Genomic DNA, 19,973 nt, shown 5'->3' with positions numbered 1-19,973 from the left:
ATAATGAAACATTTTTAATTTGAAGACATTTTAGGCTGTCAATGAAACAAATCTTAGCCGGTAAAAGCTTACACATACAACATTGAAGATATTTTAACTCAGGGAACATGATTTTGGAATTTCAGATTATAGTCAATTTGGATAAATAGTAATGTAAACAAACACAGGTATGGGCATGAAAGTTTTTGAAAACCGAGCCGTATATGCTACGGGTGCAGTCATTCTAGATATATATATATAGATTGAAGTGTGTCAACTAAATTGTACGTGTACCCATATGAAAGTATTAATTTTCCATAATTGTTAAGTATTATTTTAAAAATTAAGATATAACTCGTCAATTGTGTTTTGCACATAACTTATTTCTTAAGTTAGGTCACTAAAAATTTAATATTTATAATTTTTATGTACACATATCTAGCATCCAGGGGTTCAGTATTTAACTACGACGTAAGTATGCAGAAGAGACAATAGCTTAAAGTTATCCTAAACATTTTATATACGTAATGGATATCAATGATTTAAGCGCCCTTAACGGACAAACAAATGATTAACTTACTAGATCCTGTACAATTAATATTTATTTATTTCATTCAAAAAATAAGCCGGTTTACTAAAACTTTTTTGGTTACAATACGTCTTCACTAGTGTCAACATATAGTATTTTAAAGGGGATTACATAATATATTTTATAATTTGAAATGAAAACATAATATTTTATATCATGTATTTCTTATAAATCTTGTATAAGTACTTTTATTTCACAAATTGGCAGTCGTCAACAGCCACAGGCCTCCTTTTCCCTTTAAACCTTGTCGGGGCCCGCCAAACAATACAAACAAGTTTCATAATAGTGCGCGGCATCTAACGAATATTTAAATGTCGTCGTCTAAATATAAAACTAACCGAATAAGGTTTTCCATTATAGTATAACTTTGTTTTAAGATCTCGCTAACTACTAATACGACTGAGTTTTTCATTTTCAGGATTCTTCACATTGGCCAAGGTATGTTTTAGGCTTTTTTTTAGTTGTTATGCCTTTGGGATCGTTTTAGACCTTTTTTTAACCGACCTTCCTATATATACCCTTGGAATGCTAGCTATGCTAGGGGTGGAACAGATAGTGTTTATAAAAGCGCAATTATTCGATATATATTTATAATATAATATAATATAATATAAATATATACTCCGACGAGCCCCGTTTAGGGCCATAAAGGAGGTGCTAACATAAAAGTCAAGCTTCTTTCAGGTGTTTGTCAATCTTTACTTTGAATTGAGCCAGGCTGGTAGAAGATTTTATTTCGCTTGGGAGATTGTTCCAGCCTCTTACTGCTCTAGAACTAAAAGAGTTTTTGCCAATCTCAGTTCTGCGGAAAGGTAGATTTAAGTTCAAATCTGGGTTAGGTACAGATGAGCGGGTTGAAACTCTGTTGGGGTTTGATCTTGTGAACCAGACTTCCGGATTAACATTGCTTAAGTTGTTTAAAATCTTGTAAGTTTCAATCATATCTGCTCTAAATCTTCTTTGTGATAGAGTTTGAAGATTTAAATGCTTCAACTTTTCTTCATAGGTGCCATTAAGTCCAGAAATCATATTAACAGCTCTCCTTTGAACCTTCTCCAGAAGTTCACAGTCACCTGCTTGCCAAGGGGACCAGGCAGGTGTGGCATACTCCAAGTGTACTCTGACATGTCTCTTATAGAGATCAAGAAAAACTTTCTTATCCCTATAGTGAAAAGTTCTTGAAATTTGGGACAGAATACCATTTGCAGTTCTTGATGCTTTGATGCACTGTTCACTAGGTTTGCCTGATTTATTAACAAGAACACCAATATCCTTTTCTGAGTCCACTTTCTCCAGTATCTTGTTGTACATTTGGTATTGATACTCTTTGTTGTTTCTGCCATAATGCAGGACTTTACATTTCTCCACGTTGAACTCCATTCCCCACTCTTTGGCCCATACACACAGAGCATTTAGTTGGGATTGAAGAAGATCCCTGTCAGCTTCTGATTTAACAGGGTGGCCAAGTTTGGTATCATCAGCGAATTTACTGAGGAACTTGACTTTGTCAGCTGATAAGTCAATATCATTTATGTATATCAGGAACAGGATAGGGCCTAAAACTGAGCCCTGTGGGACACCTGAAATCACAATACACCAATCGCTTTCCACACCATTAAGGACAACACGTTGTTTTCTGTCTGTAAGCCATGCTTTAATCCATTCATACACTTTCCCTGTGATGTTTAAAGATTTAACTTTGGCGAGAAGCTTTGAAATGGGCACTTTGTCAAATGCCTTTGAAAAATCTAGGTAGATAACATCAACAGGTGTATTTGAGTCTAAACAGTTTGATATTTTCTCACAAAATTCAAGCAAGTTTGTAGTGCATGAACGACCTTTAGTAAAACCATGTTGTGATGGCAAAATTAATTCAAAATTTTCCAGATGTTCCACAAGTTTGTCTTTTATCAGAGATTCTAAAATTTTGCCTGGAACACTTGTTTGGTTGACTGGTCTGTAGTTTGAAGGTTCTCGTTTACTGCCTTTTTTATAAATAGGTGTAACATTTCCTATTAACCAATCAGCAGGCACATCACTTGATTGTAGAGACTTGTTGTAGATTATTGTCAAAGGTTCGATTAGTTCATCTTGGAATGTCTGCAATATATAGCTTGTAACTTTATCTGGGCCACATGAATGTTTTTTCTTCCAGTTAATAACTTTATTTTTCACCATTTCCTTTGAAATTCTAAAATTTTCAAAAGGTTCTACATTTGGCTTTGAAGGAATTTCCTCACAGTTAGAATTGTCTCTAGTGAAAACACTGGAAAAATGTGAGTTAAGGATTTTGGCAATATTTAAATTGTCATTTATAATTTTGCCATTAACCAAGAGTGGTCCAACACCAGTTTTTTGTTTAGTTTTGCTACGAACATATGAATTGAAGGTATATTTATTCTGTTTATCCGTCTGTATAAGAATATTTGCAAAAATGCCCTATACCTATTATGTTATTGTCAAAGGCTGCGATCGAGGAATTCCCTTAGCTGAAATTATATATTAATAATAATTAACAGTTATATGGTAAGTTTTTGAATACGTTTTCTTTTACAAATTGAATATGTACCTAATCAAGATTTAAAACAAATAATTTTTCGTTTGAAATTATCTTTATTTCAAAAAGTGAAAACTGTCATCTAAGACGACATTGATGGCGCGAACGATTCAAAAAGTTTTCCCTTTAAATCCAAGGTGGCCAAAACTTTTAGTTATCCCCAAAAGAGTTTTGTATTATTTTCGGTAACATGAAAGATTATTTGGCCCAATATTATTACATGTAAATGATAAAACCACAATTCGATTTTAAAACGTCGCACAATTTTCCATAGATTTGATAGAAAACGACGCGAAAAATATTAGATTTGACGTTATTTTAGAAATTAGGGATTTTTAATTGACTACAGTTGGACACTCTAACTGCTACTCTCACAATGCCGCGCACTGCGCATCACCGCCATTTTGTACTTCCGCATTCGTCGTAATTTTATCAAAAATCAATGTAATTTATCAATAATTCAACTTTAAATAAAACTTTTCTGTTAAACTAATTTTTTACATATAATTCCCTGTGAAATGCGCCAAAATTTTATATACTTTTCACAATTCTTGTCGAATTTTTACAATAATGTCCAAACGTACTTTGTTTTGACACACAAAACCAGAAATTTGAGAGAGAGTGTGAAAAGCCTTTTAGTTATTTTGTTTTGATGATTGAATTATTCAAGTTGATAGTTCAATAACATCTTAAGAATTAGCTGAAAATTATCTGAAAAAATTATAATTTGCACCGAAAACAAAAGTAAAGATAAGCTATTTCATAAATATTTTACTTGGAATAAAAATACCTAGCTGTTTATAATAAACTGTATTATTATCAATTTCTCTTATATGGGTAGCGAATCTACTCTAACTGTATATTGCCTGATCGTTCGTATCGCTATATTGTAATGGGGGACATGGAAGTTTCTCGAGGGCGCCAAAATAATATATTTACTAGCATAAAAATGTACGGATAAATGTACGGATTTCTTTTAATATGGACGGAAATGTACGAATTTTGTTTTTAAACCTTGTGGCCACCCTGCAAGCATGCTAATTTGCTTTGTAGATCTATACACATCCCTTCTAATAGCACACTTCTTTCTTGATCTGTCGCGTCCATGCTTCTAAAGACATATAAATGGAAAATTTAAACGAAGCCTTTGTAATTTGTCTCTGTATTATCTATCTAATATTCTCCCTTTTCAGTTATTTTTAAAATATTGATTATCTGCCTTTTTGCCTAGGTACTTAATTCCGTATGTATACATCATGATTTTTCTGATTTAATTGATGTTCTCTTTCTTACATGCCTTAAGAATTGATAAACTGTCAACTAAGTTAGAATTAAAGTTATTTTTTGGTCGTTGATGAAAGTCTATTACAAGATGACTAAGCGATAAATATATTATATTTGTCTTATTTCTTATGTATAAACAAAATCTTACCTCCACAACATAATTCTTCTCAATTAACTTACAAAACTTCACAGCACTCCCAACACAACTAAGTGATTATAAATAAATTATTTTTTTTTTAAAAATAACCTGCTCCCAAAGACTAGAAGGACAGACTGAGAAAGATTACTACTAACCTATCCCCCACATTAAGATTTTGACCATTACAAGAAATCTGTAATTCGTGCTGCGCGCTAATTGACATTTTTTTACGTTACATTCAACGTTTGAAACTATCTTGTTATTGCTCTGAATTTAATAGATACATTTTTCACTTCGACATGTACGTATGGCTATGAGTTAATTTTGATAATTTCCTAGATATATTGCTTTTATCAAATAAAAAAAAAATATTAGTTTTTATTATTTCTCCTTTAAAACGATGCTATGTAAGTGATTTTGATAAATGTTTCTGATAAAGTAGGATGTTTCAAGGAAGTTCCTTTTGGTAATTTTTAAGCTGCTAACTGACAAATGAATTTCTGCACAGCTTATGTTTGCATATCTTTAGAACCTAGATAAATCTTGACTAAATAATGTATATATAGCACAAAGATAGCGAAAATGCTAATATAGTATGTTAAGCTATTTATGTGTGTTGCGCTCCTTTTTTATAGTAGAGTCTCAGATTTTTTTGTCTGTTCTATTATGCTGATTTAAGCTATGCAGTGCAACCAGCTGTTTTCCCTTTATAAGTCGCAAAAAGTTACAATTCCTCTTTTATCCTCCATTTACTTTGATCCAATATATATTCTAGTTTTGATAAATCACTTTTTGTTAATTTTTAATAGTTTTTTTTATTTATTTTTAATATTATTCAGTTTATGTATCATTTTAGATATCTATTGAAATCAGTTTAGAGCAAACCCCTCCACAAAATGGCCGTGAGCGGCTGTGGACCCGTCAGTATGACGCCAAAAGAGCTGTCAGACTACGACGATATTGCCACAGCCGTTGTTGTTGATCCTTTCCTTGGGTTCACATCACACAAAATGTCGTTGCGGTTTCGTCCGCCCAGCGCGGTTGGGCAACAGCATTTGAAAACTACGCTAATGGTAAGTTAGTTTTGGTTTACTTAGATTTCAATTTATACAGGTTCACAATATTTTGGCCTAAATAGTTCCTTTCCTTACAGTAGTACTAGTTAGGTTCATGTTATGTAATGTATAGGCTCTCCGTAAGGGCCTTAATGTCATTCAATACAAGGGTTGGAATCTCAATTTGATTTCAAGTTTTATATAGTCTTTGTTAAAAAAAGCTAAATCCACATTAACATTTGATGATTTTAGAACTTCTCGTAAATTATGATATTAAAGTTTGAATTTTTTTTGAGTTTAGCATAATTTCAGGATTTTCAACGACAACAAAATCATCAAAATACATGGAAAAAGCTGTTAGAATGTGACTGGTTGAAGAATTTATATAACAGGTAAAAAGGGATATTATTTAAATTATTGTTAGTGAATTAAAATGTAAGAACAACATTATTTTTTTTGTAGTATTGTCATCTATTATATATGCTTGCGCTATACATAATCCTTTTTATTGGAGTCAAATTAAATTATTTGCTTCTCTGAAGTCGGGAGAAAGTGGGGTCTCCCAACCTTTATGTTCATTTTAAAGTAAAATCATACCCTACCTTAAAACAATATCAATCATACACACATTCATTCACTTACTGATATACAAGACTTATATCGCTAATCGTTTACATCTAAAAAGATTTAAAATAATATTATCACCCCCCTCCCCCCTTTCTGAAGTAATTAAGTGAGTCATTGCAGGGTTAACCCTGTTCCTGTCATTTTAAAGTATGCGAGGCATTTGCAAAACTTTTCTGTGCATTAAGAATTATTTAAACTAAATGCACTGTAACAATAATATAATGCAGTGTGCAAGCCCATCCCCCTTACTCCGCTTTATACATTTTGCTTGTTTTTGCTTCAATCATGCAGAAACAAAAATTTAAACAAATTCATTTTTTTATTATCTTTATTCTCAATTTTGATGCCTTAATGTCAGTTAAGTTTTTGTATCTTATATGCGGTGCCAATAGACCAGATTTGTTTCGAACCCACTCCTCCACGACCAAGAGGGGATGCGCTACCTTTAGAACTTATCAGTCGGAGATTCTGTTACATAAATGATTACATTATTACTTTGATATTACATCAGATTTTCATGTTCTCGAATAAAGTAAAACTTGCAGCGGGCTAAGATAACGACTTCGCCCTTCCTCCCCCTGTACCTCAAACCCTCCCATCCTTTTAGTTGAACGAACTGACCAATAAACAAGTTCCATATTAGCAACCTAAATTAATGACAATTTTTCCCTTGTCATAATATCCACGTCATGATAGCTATATTACGTGATCCTAAGTAATCTTTGACAATAATGTAAACTTATTTTAGGAAAAGCAAAGCCCACCAGGTGTCGTTGCGAGAACACATTTTTCGTTACCTACAATGGTTCCAATCAGATTCTGGTTTTAATATTGAACCTTGTCATAGGTAAATGTTTAACTTAAGGTTCATAAATATTATTTGATTTTGAAATCATAATAGTTTTTAATTTAAATTAGGCGAAAAAGTATTAAAAAATGTTAATTTTGAAATGAAATAGTTTTCTTATTTAGCAATTGGCCATCTTGATATTTTTCATGTAATTGCATTATACACTAATCTATTATGTTTCATGACAATTAAACAAAAAAAATATAAGCAGTAATGTAATTTACTATAGGATATATTCAGAAACAGTCAGATTTTTTAGCAGATTGGTAGTTACAGTCAAATTTTGCGTTCTGAATTTAGAGAAGTCTATATCCCATTCTCCTTTATAGTCGTTGGACCAGTCCAAATAGAAACCTGTAATTTAACAATTTATGTTTTATCTAGGTATAGCATGGAAGGACAGATGGGTGCCCGTGTTATAGCTACCAAACATTGGTCCAAAGGGGACCAAATTTCATCATTGATAGGTAGGCAAACTTTTTATCTACTTGTCTAAAAAAACGCAGAAGTAATATAGGAGGAAATGTAACAAAAATATAGTACAAGTATTTTGATATAAAAGAGATTGAATATGGTAATGGTTGGTGGTGAAACGTGAATTAAAGAGTGGCTATTGCAATAAGAAATTTTTAAGAATATTAGTTACAAGAAGTAAAAAACACTAAATGTTAACCTATTGATTCAATCCTTATAATAAAGTAACAGGATGTTTGTCTGCACCGAAGGATCTCGCTTAACAGGGTAGCTTCTCATATGTCCCACCAAGGTTTTAAAAAATAAACAATTAAATTGCCACCAGAAGTCTCTAGGGGCGTAGCCGCTAGAATTTAAAATATGACAATTAATATTGACATGTTCATGTCTAATGAGCACAACTTTTAAATATAAATGAAAGTTGTACACTAAAATTACCAACAATAGCACTACGAAATAAAAATTTATAAAAGTAATATAGGGATAAGACATTAGTATTGTAAATTAAGTTTGTTCTTGCAAGTAAAAAGTTTTATCTTTAATTTTAGGAATGTTTTACCCTTTATTGTATTATATCCCAATTGTTAGGACATGAATTAAATTCTTTAAACACAACAATTCTAGATTAAACTAATTTTATCTAATATCATAAACTAATATTATCTTCATCACAGGATGTATTGCTGAATTATCTGATCAAGAGGAGCGAATGTTACTAGTGACTGGCAAGAATGATTTCTCTGTCATGTTCTCGTGTCGTAAGAACTGTGCACAACTGTGGCTTGGCACCGCGGCCTATATAAACCATGATTGCCGGCCTAACTGCAAGTTTGTGGCTACTGGTAGAGATAGAGCCTGTGTTAAGGTAATATTATTTGTAAAGAAGACCCGCATAATTTTTTATTTTTTAAAGTATTTGAAAGCTAATAAATCTGGGATTATTAATGTGGATACCTTTCTGAGCTAGCTAATTTTAAGATAAGCATTATACGCGACTTATAAGCCTATATACTAAAATAATCATCATAAAACTAAGATCTTTGAATTATGATAAGTAATGATGTCAAAGATTTTTTTGAGTTCTGCATTATCAAAATCGGTGGCTTGTTATATTTTTTTAATTCAAAAATAAAAAAATCCACAAAGCTTATGAATAAAATCTACTTTTTTAAGGTTCTACGTGATATAACACCTGGGGAAGAGATAACCTGCAATTACGGCGATGATTTTTTCGGCGATAACAACTGTTACTGCGAGTGTGAAACGTGTGAAAGGCGTAAAACCGGAGCATTTAGCAACGGCCAGGCTTCGCCGGAAAAGGAGAATGGCTACCGACTCCGGGAAACCGATCTCAGGTTGGCTAAATTTTTATTTCTTTTGTAACTAAGATCATGGCAGATAACGCTTTGGTTGAGATTAAAAATTGATTAAGTGTAATTTTTTCAGTTGCTATTTCAGATAGGGGGGGGGGGGGGGAGTTTGTACAGTTATAGGAAATGAAAATTCAGTATCAAATTTTGGCCTGTAAAACTTTAAAAATTTAATTTTTAGACTTCCCTTCTAGTGGCTAGTGGGGCAAAAGACCCCTCCAAACATTAAAATATTAAGTTAAGAGCTTATTTTTTAAGATATAGAGCTGATTTTTTAAATAGAAGCTTTTATTGCATAAATGAGTTGATTAGCCATCCCATATTTCATTTTTGCACTTTACTTCTAGGGGCTTGTAAGCTCAAAACTTATAAATTTTGTATTTGGAGGGGGGGGGGGGGGCGGGGGGTTGTTTACCCAAAAAGCCCCTAGAAGTAAAGTGCAAAAATGAAATATGGGGTGGCTAATCAACTTATCTATGTAATAGAAGATTCCATTTAAAAAATCAGCTCGATGTCTTAAAAAAAAGCTCATAACTTAAAATTTTAGTGTTTAGGGAGGTATTTTGCCCCAATAGCCCCTAGAGGGAAAGTTCCAAAATTTAATTTTCAAAATTTTACAGGTAGATCCAATCATATAAGAGAGCTTACAAAAAGAAATAGGTTGATAACTATAAAAACAGGCCCAAACGACCAGGCCAAAATTTGATACTGAATTTTCATTTCCTATAACTGTACAAACTCCCCCCCCCCCCCCCCCTTATCTGATTACCAAATATGATCTACGTTATATAACTTATTTATCTGTCTTAAGTTTTAGGCGCTTCGCTTTTTACAGAATATTTCATCCTTCTCTTTTATTTGTACTATAAAACATTTATTTTAGGTTTTATATGAAAAACTAGATTCATTATGTAATTTTCAAACATCAAAAAAATAAAATTGCCGTTATATCTATTCTTGCGCAATAACTATCATGTAATGGAATATTTTTAACTAGATTTTGGAGGCTATACATTATATTATACTTACTAGCGAATACGCCCCCTAGAAGCCTCTAGGGGCACTTAAGGTAGAAGGGGAAAAGTCGACCTCATCCCATTTTAAATTTTAGTTTCAAAAGAGAAAAAAAAATTGGGGGGGTAGGGGAGAAGACACACTCCACAAAAATAGTTTATAACCTCCCCAAAAAAGTTTAAAACCTTCCCAGAACCTATAAGAAGCTTCACTGTAAAGGAGAACAATATTGGTTCAGCGGTTAGCGAGATCCTTCGGGACGGACAAAAAACATTTACAATATATTATAGGATTATGTAAGATGTTAAAATCTTTTAAAGTTTTTGTCAAACATTTGAAACACAGCTGTAGCTGTAGCGGACAGATGATGATTTTCTATTTTATTATTACAAAATTTTCACTATGACAAAATGGGGTAGCTCCAGGCCTCCAGGTCCTCTCTGTAAGGTAAAAATTGAAAGAAAAATTTTTTTTTTTTTAAAGTTACAGGTCAACTTATAAAACAAAATATGCATCTTTTTTAATATTATTCACATATTTGAAGAAAAAATATGCATATTTTGTTTTATAAGTTGATTTTTAACTTTAAAAAAAAAAATTTTTTTTTCATTTTTACCTGTACAGAGACCACCTGGAGGCCTGGAGCTCCGGAACCTGGAGGCCTATCCAAAAAATCTTAAATCTGGGGGAAATTCATCATATAAGAATGATTTTATCCCTAATAACCTATCCTCTCAGTCCAAAGATAAAGCCTATACTCACCGTTTACGCAAATGTGTCAGAACTTCCCCCCTCCCCCCCCTTGAAATAAAGATTTTTAATTCATGGCAGTTTGTGTTGTCCAAAAATTACTATTATTAAACTGTCCTCGATACCACAATTTCTATATTATTATATATACTAGCGGCTTCGCCCCTAGCTTCCAGGGGCTTTGCCCCAAGAGGTAATTAAAAAAAAATTAAGTACTACTGGTGCTGCCGCCAGTAGTTTTATGTGAACTAACCTCTCCATAAGAAAAAAAATCTAACTTCTCCATAAGAAAAAAATCTAATTTCTTCTCAAGAAAAGAAAAAAAAATCGGAGGGGGGATTTTTTATTTTTTGGGGGGTTGGGGGTGTCCCACTCCCAAGAAAATAGCTTAAAACCAACACAGGACCAATATGTATATACACTGAAGAGTAGAATCCGATTTGTTCAGTGGTTACCGAGATCTTAAGCTACAGACGGACAGAAATCATTCTACTTTGTATTATAGATATATATATATAATATTCACCACTTCAGACATATTTAAAAATCCTTAATCTTTTCAACTAGAATAGGTTTATCTATCAGCTGTAACTATTAACCTAAACATTTGTATATGTTGTTTAGGTTACGAAGACCAAAGTTAAAAGTATTGAATGCTCACTCATCTACAAATGATAAGAGTAACACAAGTTCGACTACCAATAGCCGGTCTGCCAGTCCTGTTCAGGTAACATTGTCATTTCTGCAGTCTGCATGGATGTATATCCTACATGGGATTCACTGGTATGGGAGAGGGGGGGGGGGGAATTGTGTGGGGGATGCCTAAACTAAAGAATACTTAAAATATTTTTGCAGCCGTGAAAAAAATGAATCTTGGGTAATCATTAGTGGGTGTGAAACGATGAGGAATTGAAATTCGAGGATTTTCTTTTACAAAATCCAATTCAGATTCCGACCGGTTAATAAAAAAATTTAAGGTTTATCGGATTTTATTACTTGTTAGTCATATTCAGACTTTAGCCTAGTTCTTCAGACCTCTTACTATGACCCTACTTGGGTTCCTAAGAGTATACATACAAACAATTAACAATAAATAAGAGCTCAAAAATATTTTTTTTTTGGGTGGGAGGGATATTTTAAATTCTAATTTGGCTTTAGATTTGTGGGATTAATCTGGAATGGTGATTCGAATTTTGATTGCCATCCCTGTAGATAAAAGAACGTTATGGGAATAGATTTGTGGTGTTGATTTGTGTCTGATATATTAAGGGATATCACATCAAGACAAATAGAGACAAATTAATTTTCATTCAAATCTTACGGATAATAGTTTGACTAAGATCATAGTTAGTGCATGGAGGGTAGAAATGGACTAAGATTAGTTCCAATTGTCCTATTCTGAGCTGTTTTGGTTATTAAATTTTCAATCTTTATATGGGTTTTTTATTTATATATATATATTTAAGATGACCACTTTGCCCACTTTTGAAACTGCCAGCCCTGCGGGCGCAGCTGTCCCGTCAACCAAATGCCTAACCCCTCAAACTGTGACGCCCCTGGGTACAAACTCTAGTGGGGGAAATAATAGTTCCTGTACTACCAAGAGTACGATTACCTACAAACAACTTAAGGTTATTTTTTTTCTAATTTTGTTACTGCCTAAACATTTCACACTTTGGTTATAAAATCTTTTATCATTAGGTCAGTGAATTATTTATTAAAATGTATATTGTTAGGTAATTTTTATACAATTGTCTGAAGTTATATAGAGCATCTTTGTAAATTCTATTACATATATCTCTAAACCAGGGTTCCGGAGCCGGGAGCAGCAACATTTTTGGTGGAGCCGGATCCGGAGCCGTATTTTAAAAAAACGGCTCCGGCTCCAGACTAGCTAAAAATGGTTTTTTAAAGTAATATTATAATTTGGCAACGGTCTATTTCCATATAATAAACTGAAAAACTATTGTTACTTAACAAATAGACACACATCCTTCTACTTTTATATAGCTTTAATCAAATAAAAGCAAAATATTTTATATTATTTATTTTATTTTATCAAATTCAATAATGAAAAAAAATTTATATATTAATTTTAAGGTAGGAGCCGGAGCTGGAGCCGGAGCCGTATTTCCAAATACGGCTCGCCGGAGCCGCATCAAAATCATACGGCTCCGACACCCTGCTCTAAACCTTTTTGCTTGCTATTTGTAGTTTGTGTTAATCTTCAGGTCTAGTAGTTATTAAGATCTAGTTATACAGACGGACACACAAACATTCTACCTCCTAATATTAATAATTTAATTTACTTTGTAGGAGCGTGGTTTTAAGGGTACCAAGTACGATGCTGAGCTGATGATAGCCCAAGGAATCACCCTACAAGACAACAAATCCAATGATATCAGTATTCACGATAGTAATGCTCAACATTCCAGATCTTTTTTAGGTAAACTTTTTTTTTAGTAGATAAGCTACTTAATGATTACAAACAACTGTACTTATGTTTTTTGGAACAACGTTTTTTTGTAGTAATACTTTAAAGCTTTGTATCATATTATTGTGTTGTCAGTCCAACTAAAAAAATTGACAATCCTGAATCCTCATGCTTTATCTGATTTTAAATATGCCATGCTACCTCATCGATCTTGTTGAAATTAAATCTATTCAAAAGAAATATAGGCTTTTATTAACGTTTACTTTGACTTGATAACAAAATTATTTGCAGGCGAATGTCCGGTGTTGAAGAACACAGAAAACCGAAACAATACCCGGCCGGTTTTTTCCAACACCGGGCCTCCCCCAGGACGTCTCAAAGAAAGCGACGCCAGCGAACCGCCGACGGCGGGGTCTACCGATTCCGCTACAGATCCAGCGTTTAGCGGCCTTGGCCGTAGCGGCAGCCGCAGCAGTCGGAATGGTAATGCTTTTAGCCGACGGTATGTTGGTGAAATAGTTGAGGAGGGATTGGTGAATTCTTCCCCAAAGAACACGTACAATGTGAGGAACAGCAGTGAAAGTGAAAATATGCCGGTGGCTGTAAATGACAGTGAAGATCGGAGACAAGAACAAAAGTCCCAGCAGCAGAGCAGCGGTAATCCCGCCGATTTAAACTCTTGTTCTGTAGCCTCTTGTGTTACACGTGACTATACGTTGACTGTTCGATCGTTGCGTGCGACGGCGGGGCGGCGAGCGGCCCAATGTGAAGAACGGCGGCAGATAGAGGCTGGTAAAAAGATGTTGAAGGATATTGAGTCGTATGCTGCAACCGCCGGCGGCAATGGAAACGCTGGATCGGCGGCGGGTATTCGGCGGTGTGAACGTGGAAGGGTTCCAAGTGATTCGTCTAGCGGTGTTAGCGACGATACTTTGTCTTCAGGTAGGCATATTATATTTAGAATAATACTTTTATATTCTTCATAGGCAGTAGATGTCAGTGATTTAGAATAATACTTTTATATTCTTGACAGGCAGTAGATGCCAGTAATTAAGTTAATCTATAAATCTTTTGTTTACTTACTTTATTAGGGGCCATTTAAATATTTCCGTTTCAAACCTTAATAATAAAACTTTTCCAATACAAAAGTTTTTGAGACTGTATGAACTAAGGAAGTTAACCAGAAATATAGTTTTATAAATAAAAATTTCTGCACAGTAACATATATGAGAAACTACTATTAAGTGTGTCGTGTTAGATTACAAACGTTTGCTCTTGTTACTATAGTTGTTTATATAGGTTCTGATAGCGGAATCGAAACGGGAGAACATTGGACGCCCGGTGGTCCAGCTACTTTCTACCACGGCCTGCCTGTGTCCTACAGTACTGACCAGGATCCTGAATCCAGTATTGAGTCCTGCGATGTCAAGCACAAAATCCGGGAAGCCCTGGAGGCGGGCGTTAGAAAGATGAACATCAACAACTGTTCACCGGACAACAATACGTGTAATCCCACGTCACCCGATGGGACAACGCCGCACCATGGTCAATCATCTGATGAGTGTATGATGCAAATGACGTGTTCATCCTTGTCATCACTCTCGCCCATACCATCCCTAGAAGAAGGAGGAAGGTTGACGTCGTCTAAACCAACCGAAACTACCAGTCGACCAGGTAATGATTTGTTATTTTTGTTTTGACGTAAGTGTTCTCATAAACACCTCGTCATAGGTAATGACGGTAATAAGGATTCCTACTGCTGCTCTGGTGCGTGATATTTAAAGTTTTAATGCAACTTTTAATTTCACGAATGGGTCATGTCAGCGAAAACTATTATACCTTTTTATATTTTCGTATATGTTACTTTATTAAAAAAAATGTTGTTATAGGCGAACGTGTGCGTCTACGACAGACAGACGGTCGTCGGCAGCGAGCCCTAGAAATCCAACAACAGCACGAAATCCGGCTGCAAAAACAACAATATCAGTCAGCAGCCAATGCCAGCAGGGATGAGGCAACACAAAGTAGCGGAGCAGGTTGCAACATCCGCGGAACAAGGCCGAAGTTGAGAACTTTGGAACGGGCGCGGCTGAGGAATGTGAACAGCTTGCAGCTGAATACTGAACTGGAACATCAAGAGGACAACCAACATAGTTCTCATCTTGATATAGGTAATATTCTTTTTATTAGTGAATATTTTACAAGTTGGAAGTGATTATTGTAGAAATGTCTGAAGATCAGGGTCTAAAGGGTTTCTTTATTGGGATGTTAATTTGACGTAAAGAAGTAACGAAATAAATCTCTGTCTTTCCTCTTTAATTACCCCAAGTAGAATCATTTCATAGTTAATCGTTTCTGTAACATTTAACATAGAAGGTACTAATTTGATTTTTGGTTTAGGCGCTGAATCTCCAAACTCTAAAAGTCCATCTCTGCATTCCTCTCGTTCTCCCTCCCCTTTCACCCCGTCCTCAGGAGAGGGCAACTCGTCCGCAGATAACTCTCCCCACCATTCAACCACAGAGTCAGTTTCCCCACCCCGGCCTCCACCCTCACCGTTAAGAGTAAAGCTACTGCTGCGGAAAGTTTCGCCGGTCCTGGATGAAGTTATCCTTGGTTGGAATCAACGGAAGGTTAGTAACATTTTTAATAGCGAAGCTATTATATAATTTGAAATGTCCATAAGAAACTTTTTTGAGGAAACGTGATTTTCTCGGCTCCTATTCAAGATAGATAGCGGATAGTTAAGATTCCTATGGCATAAGCCCGTCTAATCTACATTGGTTTGTCCAACTGTCTGTTATTTGGGGTGCTAGATCGATTTCTATATTTTGAAGCTTTCGTGATTTTCTCAACTCCTTTTCAAGATAGTTCTGAAATTTTCAGGGATTAATCAATTTTAAATTCTACATATTTTTACTAAGTTTCATTAAGATTTGTCTATTAATTGGGGTGCTAGATCGATTCCTAGATTTTTAGGTTTACGTGGTTTTCTCAATTCCTATTCAGGATTGACAACTGAAATCATCAGGGATTTAATTATGCTCATATTCTACATATTTCCATAAAGTTTCATTAATATTTGTCTATTTATTGCGGTGCTAGATCGAATCTAGATTTAAAATTTTTCGTGATTTTAAAGGTTGCGTGATTTTAAAGTTTTCGTGATTTCCCTATTTCATCAATTTTTATGTTTATTGTATGACACTGCTCTATAGTACATTTTTTCCTGATATCTATTCATAATTTTTGAGTTTCGCTACTTATGGGTGTTGTCATCCTTGTTCTTTTCTTAATATTTTACAAAAAGAAAACTACGCGAGAATTGAACCAAAACTTTATTTTCAAGTCTGACCCCTAAACTGTTACTCTTGTTACTTAATGAAACTTTTGCTTTAGAAAGTTGAAAGCATGTCCGAGTATAAAGTACTACGGCTGGAGGGCGTGGATGAAAATCCAGACTTTGAGGACCAACGTGACAACCTGGAGGCGGGCAGCAGGATAGGAAAAAGCTCCAGGTCCGTGGATGAAATCAGAGTTGACAAGGAGATTTCATTCAACAAAGCTAACCTTCGTCAGTTAAGAAAGGTAATAATTTTATTTTACAAAAATGAGAAGAAAAACAAAACAGGATACCTAATAATAGTAATATTCAATAGGTATCAATATTAATATTTTTACAAAAATTAGTGTATTAGTTTGTTAGTTTGTAATAAAAAAACTGCGTAGATATGAAATTTTAAGCAGATAATAATTTTCACATATTGATAGATGGTTATACCTAAGTGAAGCTGCGATAAATATCATAGACGAGAGTTCATTCATAATAAATGTATTCAAACAATTTTAACATTAGAAGGAGAAAAGAAAAAGACGAAGTGATGACAGAGATCGATCACGTGGCCTCCTTGAAGCATGTCTTGGCTCCCCTGCCATCAGCCAACAGTCAACTTCACCCCTACATAATGAGGATAGCTGCTCCCCCACCAAAGTCAAGAAATTGCGGTTGATATTGGGCAATGAACGGATGGCAACTGTCAACTATTAAGAATTAAAATAAGATAGATGTTATATTATTACAAATAGAATATTTATTGATAATGGATCATACTATATTTTTCTTTAGCGACTCAGAGTTTAAGAATTAATTTTATCTAAATGGTATTTCATATTCCCATAAAACATTTTTTTCTTTGTACACGTTCATAGTCCCTTCTTTGTCCCCTTTTATTATAAATGTTCTTTTCTTATTCTTTCTCTGTTAAAGAAAACTGTAATATGATAGAAAATTAATGGAAATGCTTGGCTACATTATTCGGAATGTTTGTTGTAGAAAATATTATCTAAATGTTCAACTTTATAGTTTGTTAAACTGTTAGTTTACAATAGCGTTTGATTCTGTTTTTCCTTGATATCCTTTGTCCTGTAAGATCCCATGTACGTCAATTGAAGATGTAAACCAAAGAATTTTCAAGTTTAAGTTTTAAATTACTTTTTTTATATTCTTATCCCTTTTCCGCAATCCTCTTTGAAAAATACGTCCTTAAACTTTAGATTTTGTCTTTCATTATTTGAATATGAATTTTTTTTATAAAATTCCTGTAATACATCGTTTGTTACACTGTTGTAATAATTAAAACAAAAACTGAAAAGAAATATTAATGGTTATTTGCATTTTATGACAGGGGTGAAAAAATAAGAGAAATGTAAACATTTTTTTTACATTTTTCTCCCCTCCTTGGTGAAAAAACTAAAATAATGTGTGGGAGGGGGGCATAATATAAATAGAATTAAGAGTTATGGAATTTTTTTTCTATTTTTCCCCCTTAAAAAATTTGCAGCTGGGAAAAAAATGAATCTTGTGCAGAACATACACCCCTTGTATAAATGATATTTGTTCTTGTCTTAACTATGATTTTTAGGATTAACTCAATCCTCTACATTTAATTTATAACAACCTACCCTTTTAATACCCAAAGCATTCCGTTTTTCAAAAAACATTATCACACATAATTGCACTCACTTTTAAGTCACAACGCCAAATAATACTGTTAATAGTAAGAATAGCTTGTTCTTTGTCTAATTATTAATTGTAAAAATAAATTAAAGTGATTCCACTTTTTAAATAAGTGATTACTTTTTTTTACATTTTGTTTTATCAATCTCTCCATTTTAACAAAGTCTTTTTACATTATTATTCAATCTGAAATTTTATCTTTGAAAATTAAGATAATTTCCAATCATAAATTCAAACAGTATATTATTGTTTTAAAACTTCTTTATTAGTCTTGAAAAAGAAAGACACACGCCCTTAATATTTAAAAAAAATCCACTAAATATGTATGAAATGTAAAGTAAATTATCTGTGAAATGTTAATTTTCTTGGTCGCGGGTTTAAGCCCCTGTTGGCTGCTGTGTAATTGGTATTCTCTAAGATCTTTCATAAATAGAATAGTAATTTCCAAATAAATTATCTTTAGTTTTATTTCCATCATTCATTTTGACAATTTTGTTAGAAAAAATACTATTTATTTACTGTAATTAGAAATTTTTTAAATCTTTACTTCAAAGAAGTATGTTAAAATTAGTTTCTTTCTTGTTAATTGAATTTCATTAGTTTTACTGAAGCTCATTTTTATTTAAAGTTTTACTGACTCGAGTATACCATTGATTTATTAATACTGGGATCAGGGACAAATATTCTGAAATTCAAACTGACTTGTAAGCTTTCATAGTAAGTTTATTTCCAATAAGTAACACTTAATAATTTTTAATAAATCTGGTCTGACGCGAAGTCTTACATGAAATTGTCCGCCTGATGTCTGGACTTATGATTTATACCTTTATCATACCTTCATATAAATGGTTGTATCTCACCCTTATACATGAAAACACTAATGTCAACCCATCAGCAACATTGTTTTTCAGAATATATATCCCTGTCCCTCACCACTTCTGTTGATAAAGACTGAAAAGCAAGCATTTGGAGTTTTTATCCTAGAAAATTTTTTCATTTTAACTTTTGTTTATTTATTAAAAAATATGTAGAAATAGAATATTATGTATGTATGTAAATATACGTAAAGTGTATTTATAAGTTATAAAAGCTCAGTTTATTATGTTGTTATCCATTTTCAGAACAAAATTTTGATTTTGTTTAACTTAACTACAAGCCCGATCGAATGATATTTAATGTTTGAATGAATTAGGCAGTTATGATAAGAAATAGTTGTGTAAAATAAAGAAAAATCATAGAAAATTCTCATAAATTATTATCTTGTAGTAAATCTATTGTGAAAAAATTGTAAATTTACCAAGAAAAGGAAAAAGATGAAAACCGTTGCACTTTGTGTTCATTATATTAAATATTGTGGTGATTATTCGGTAGATTGTGGTACCAAAATTTTATTTGTTAACTTATCCCACGCCGTATTAAAACTTCAAATGATCATGAAAAATTTTCCCAATTATTCAAGTAATGAAACATTAAATTCAAATACCACAATTTTTACTGAAACAATGTCAAAGCATTTTACTGTAGAAAATCCCTTTTCAGATTTGGCGGTTGTTTTGATATGACCCATTTTGGTTTTATAAAAAAAATGTATAAATTATAGTTATGCTACATTTAGAGTTTTATCAATTTGTGGCCAATTATTTTTCGTTTCAGTTTTGGTCATTTCAAATTTCTTGCCTTATCTCGATTATTTAGCTCAAATGTTAACCCAAAGATTGTTCTAAAATTTAAATTTATTAAAAAAAATAAACTTGTTTGAAAATTTATCCTTTTTGTGCTTATTAATTATGACATTTTAGCCAGTTATTTGTTCCGCCCCCTTTTTATGAAACTA

The 19,973-nt window shown here is 33.2% G+C and overlaps 1 protein-coding gene across 3 annotated transcripts; it reads left to right on the top strand.

The window, feature by feature from the left end:
- The first annotated feature begins 5,363 nt into the window (after positions 1 to 5,363).
- On the top strand, positions 5,364 to 19,905 carry Hmt4-20 (Histone methyltransferase 4-20). Of its 3 annotated transcripts, none has more exons than XR_013879633.1 (16): positions 5,364 to 5,621; positions 5,916 to 5,995; positions 6,979 to 7,077; positions 7,465 to 7,547; positions 8,229 to 8,419; positions 8,728 to 8,909; positions 11,313 to 11,415; positions 12,155 to 12,319; positions 13,005 to 13,134; positions 13,414 to 14,064; positions 14,422 to 14,796; positions 15,012 to 15,293; positions 15,523 to 15,755; positions 16,522 to 16,710; positions 16,979 to 17,283; positions 17,408 to 17,882. XR_013879633.1 is itself a non-coding variant. In XM_080160806.1 (15 exons), the coding sequence occupies exons 1-15, from the start codon at positions 5,445 to 5,447 to the stop codon at positions 17,168 to 17,170; spliced, it is 3,132 nt and encodes a 1,043-aa protein (XP_080016932.1). In that variant the 5' UTR covers positions 5,364 to 5,444; the 3' UTR covers positions 17,171 to 19,905. The 3 variants fall into 3 exon arrangements, 1 of the variants encoding a protein (XP_080016932.1); XR_013879632.1 differs by having other exon boundaries at positions 17,390 to 17,882; XM_080160806.1 differs by having other exon boundaries at positions 16,979 to 19,905.
- Positions 19,906 to 19,973: the final 68 nt, after the last annotated feature.

The sequence above is a fragment of the Acartia tonsa genome, chromosome 5 (genome assembly GCF_053477335.1).
Source record: "Acartia tonsa isolate MP-2025a chromosome 5, ASM5347733v1, whole genome shotgun sequence".
In the NCBI taxonomy this organism is placed as follows: domain Eukaryota; kingdom Metazoa; phylum Arthropoda; class Copepoda; order Calanoida; family Acartiidae; genus Acartia; species Acartia tonsa.
The sequence above is the reverse complement of the archived record's forward strand: the minus strand, read 5'-3'. Positions and strand labels throughout refer to the sequence as shown.

Coding starts and splice junctions, on each gene's coding strand:
- Hmt4-20 (XM_080160806.1), top strand. CDS start 5,445: ATGGCCGTGAGCGGCTGTGGACCCGTCAGTATGACGCCAAAAGAGCTG. Junction 5,996..6,978: donor TTGAAGAATTTATATAACAG/GTAAAAAGGGAT, acceptor AACTTATTTTAG/GAAAAGCAAAGCCCACCAGG. Junction 7,078..7,464: donor AATATTGAACCTTGTCATAG/GTAAATGTTTAA, acceptor TGTTTTATCTAG/GTATAGCATGGAAGGACAGA.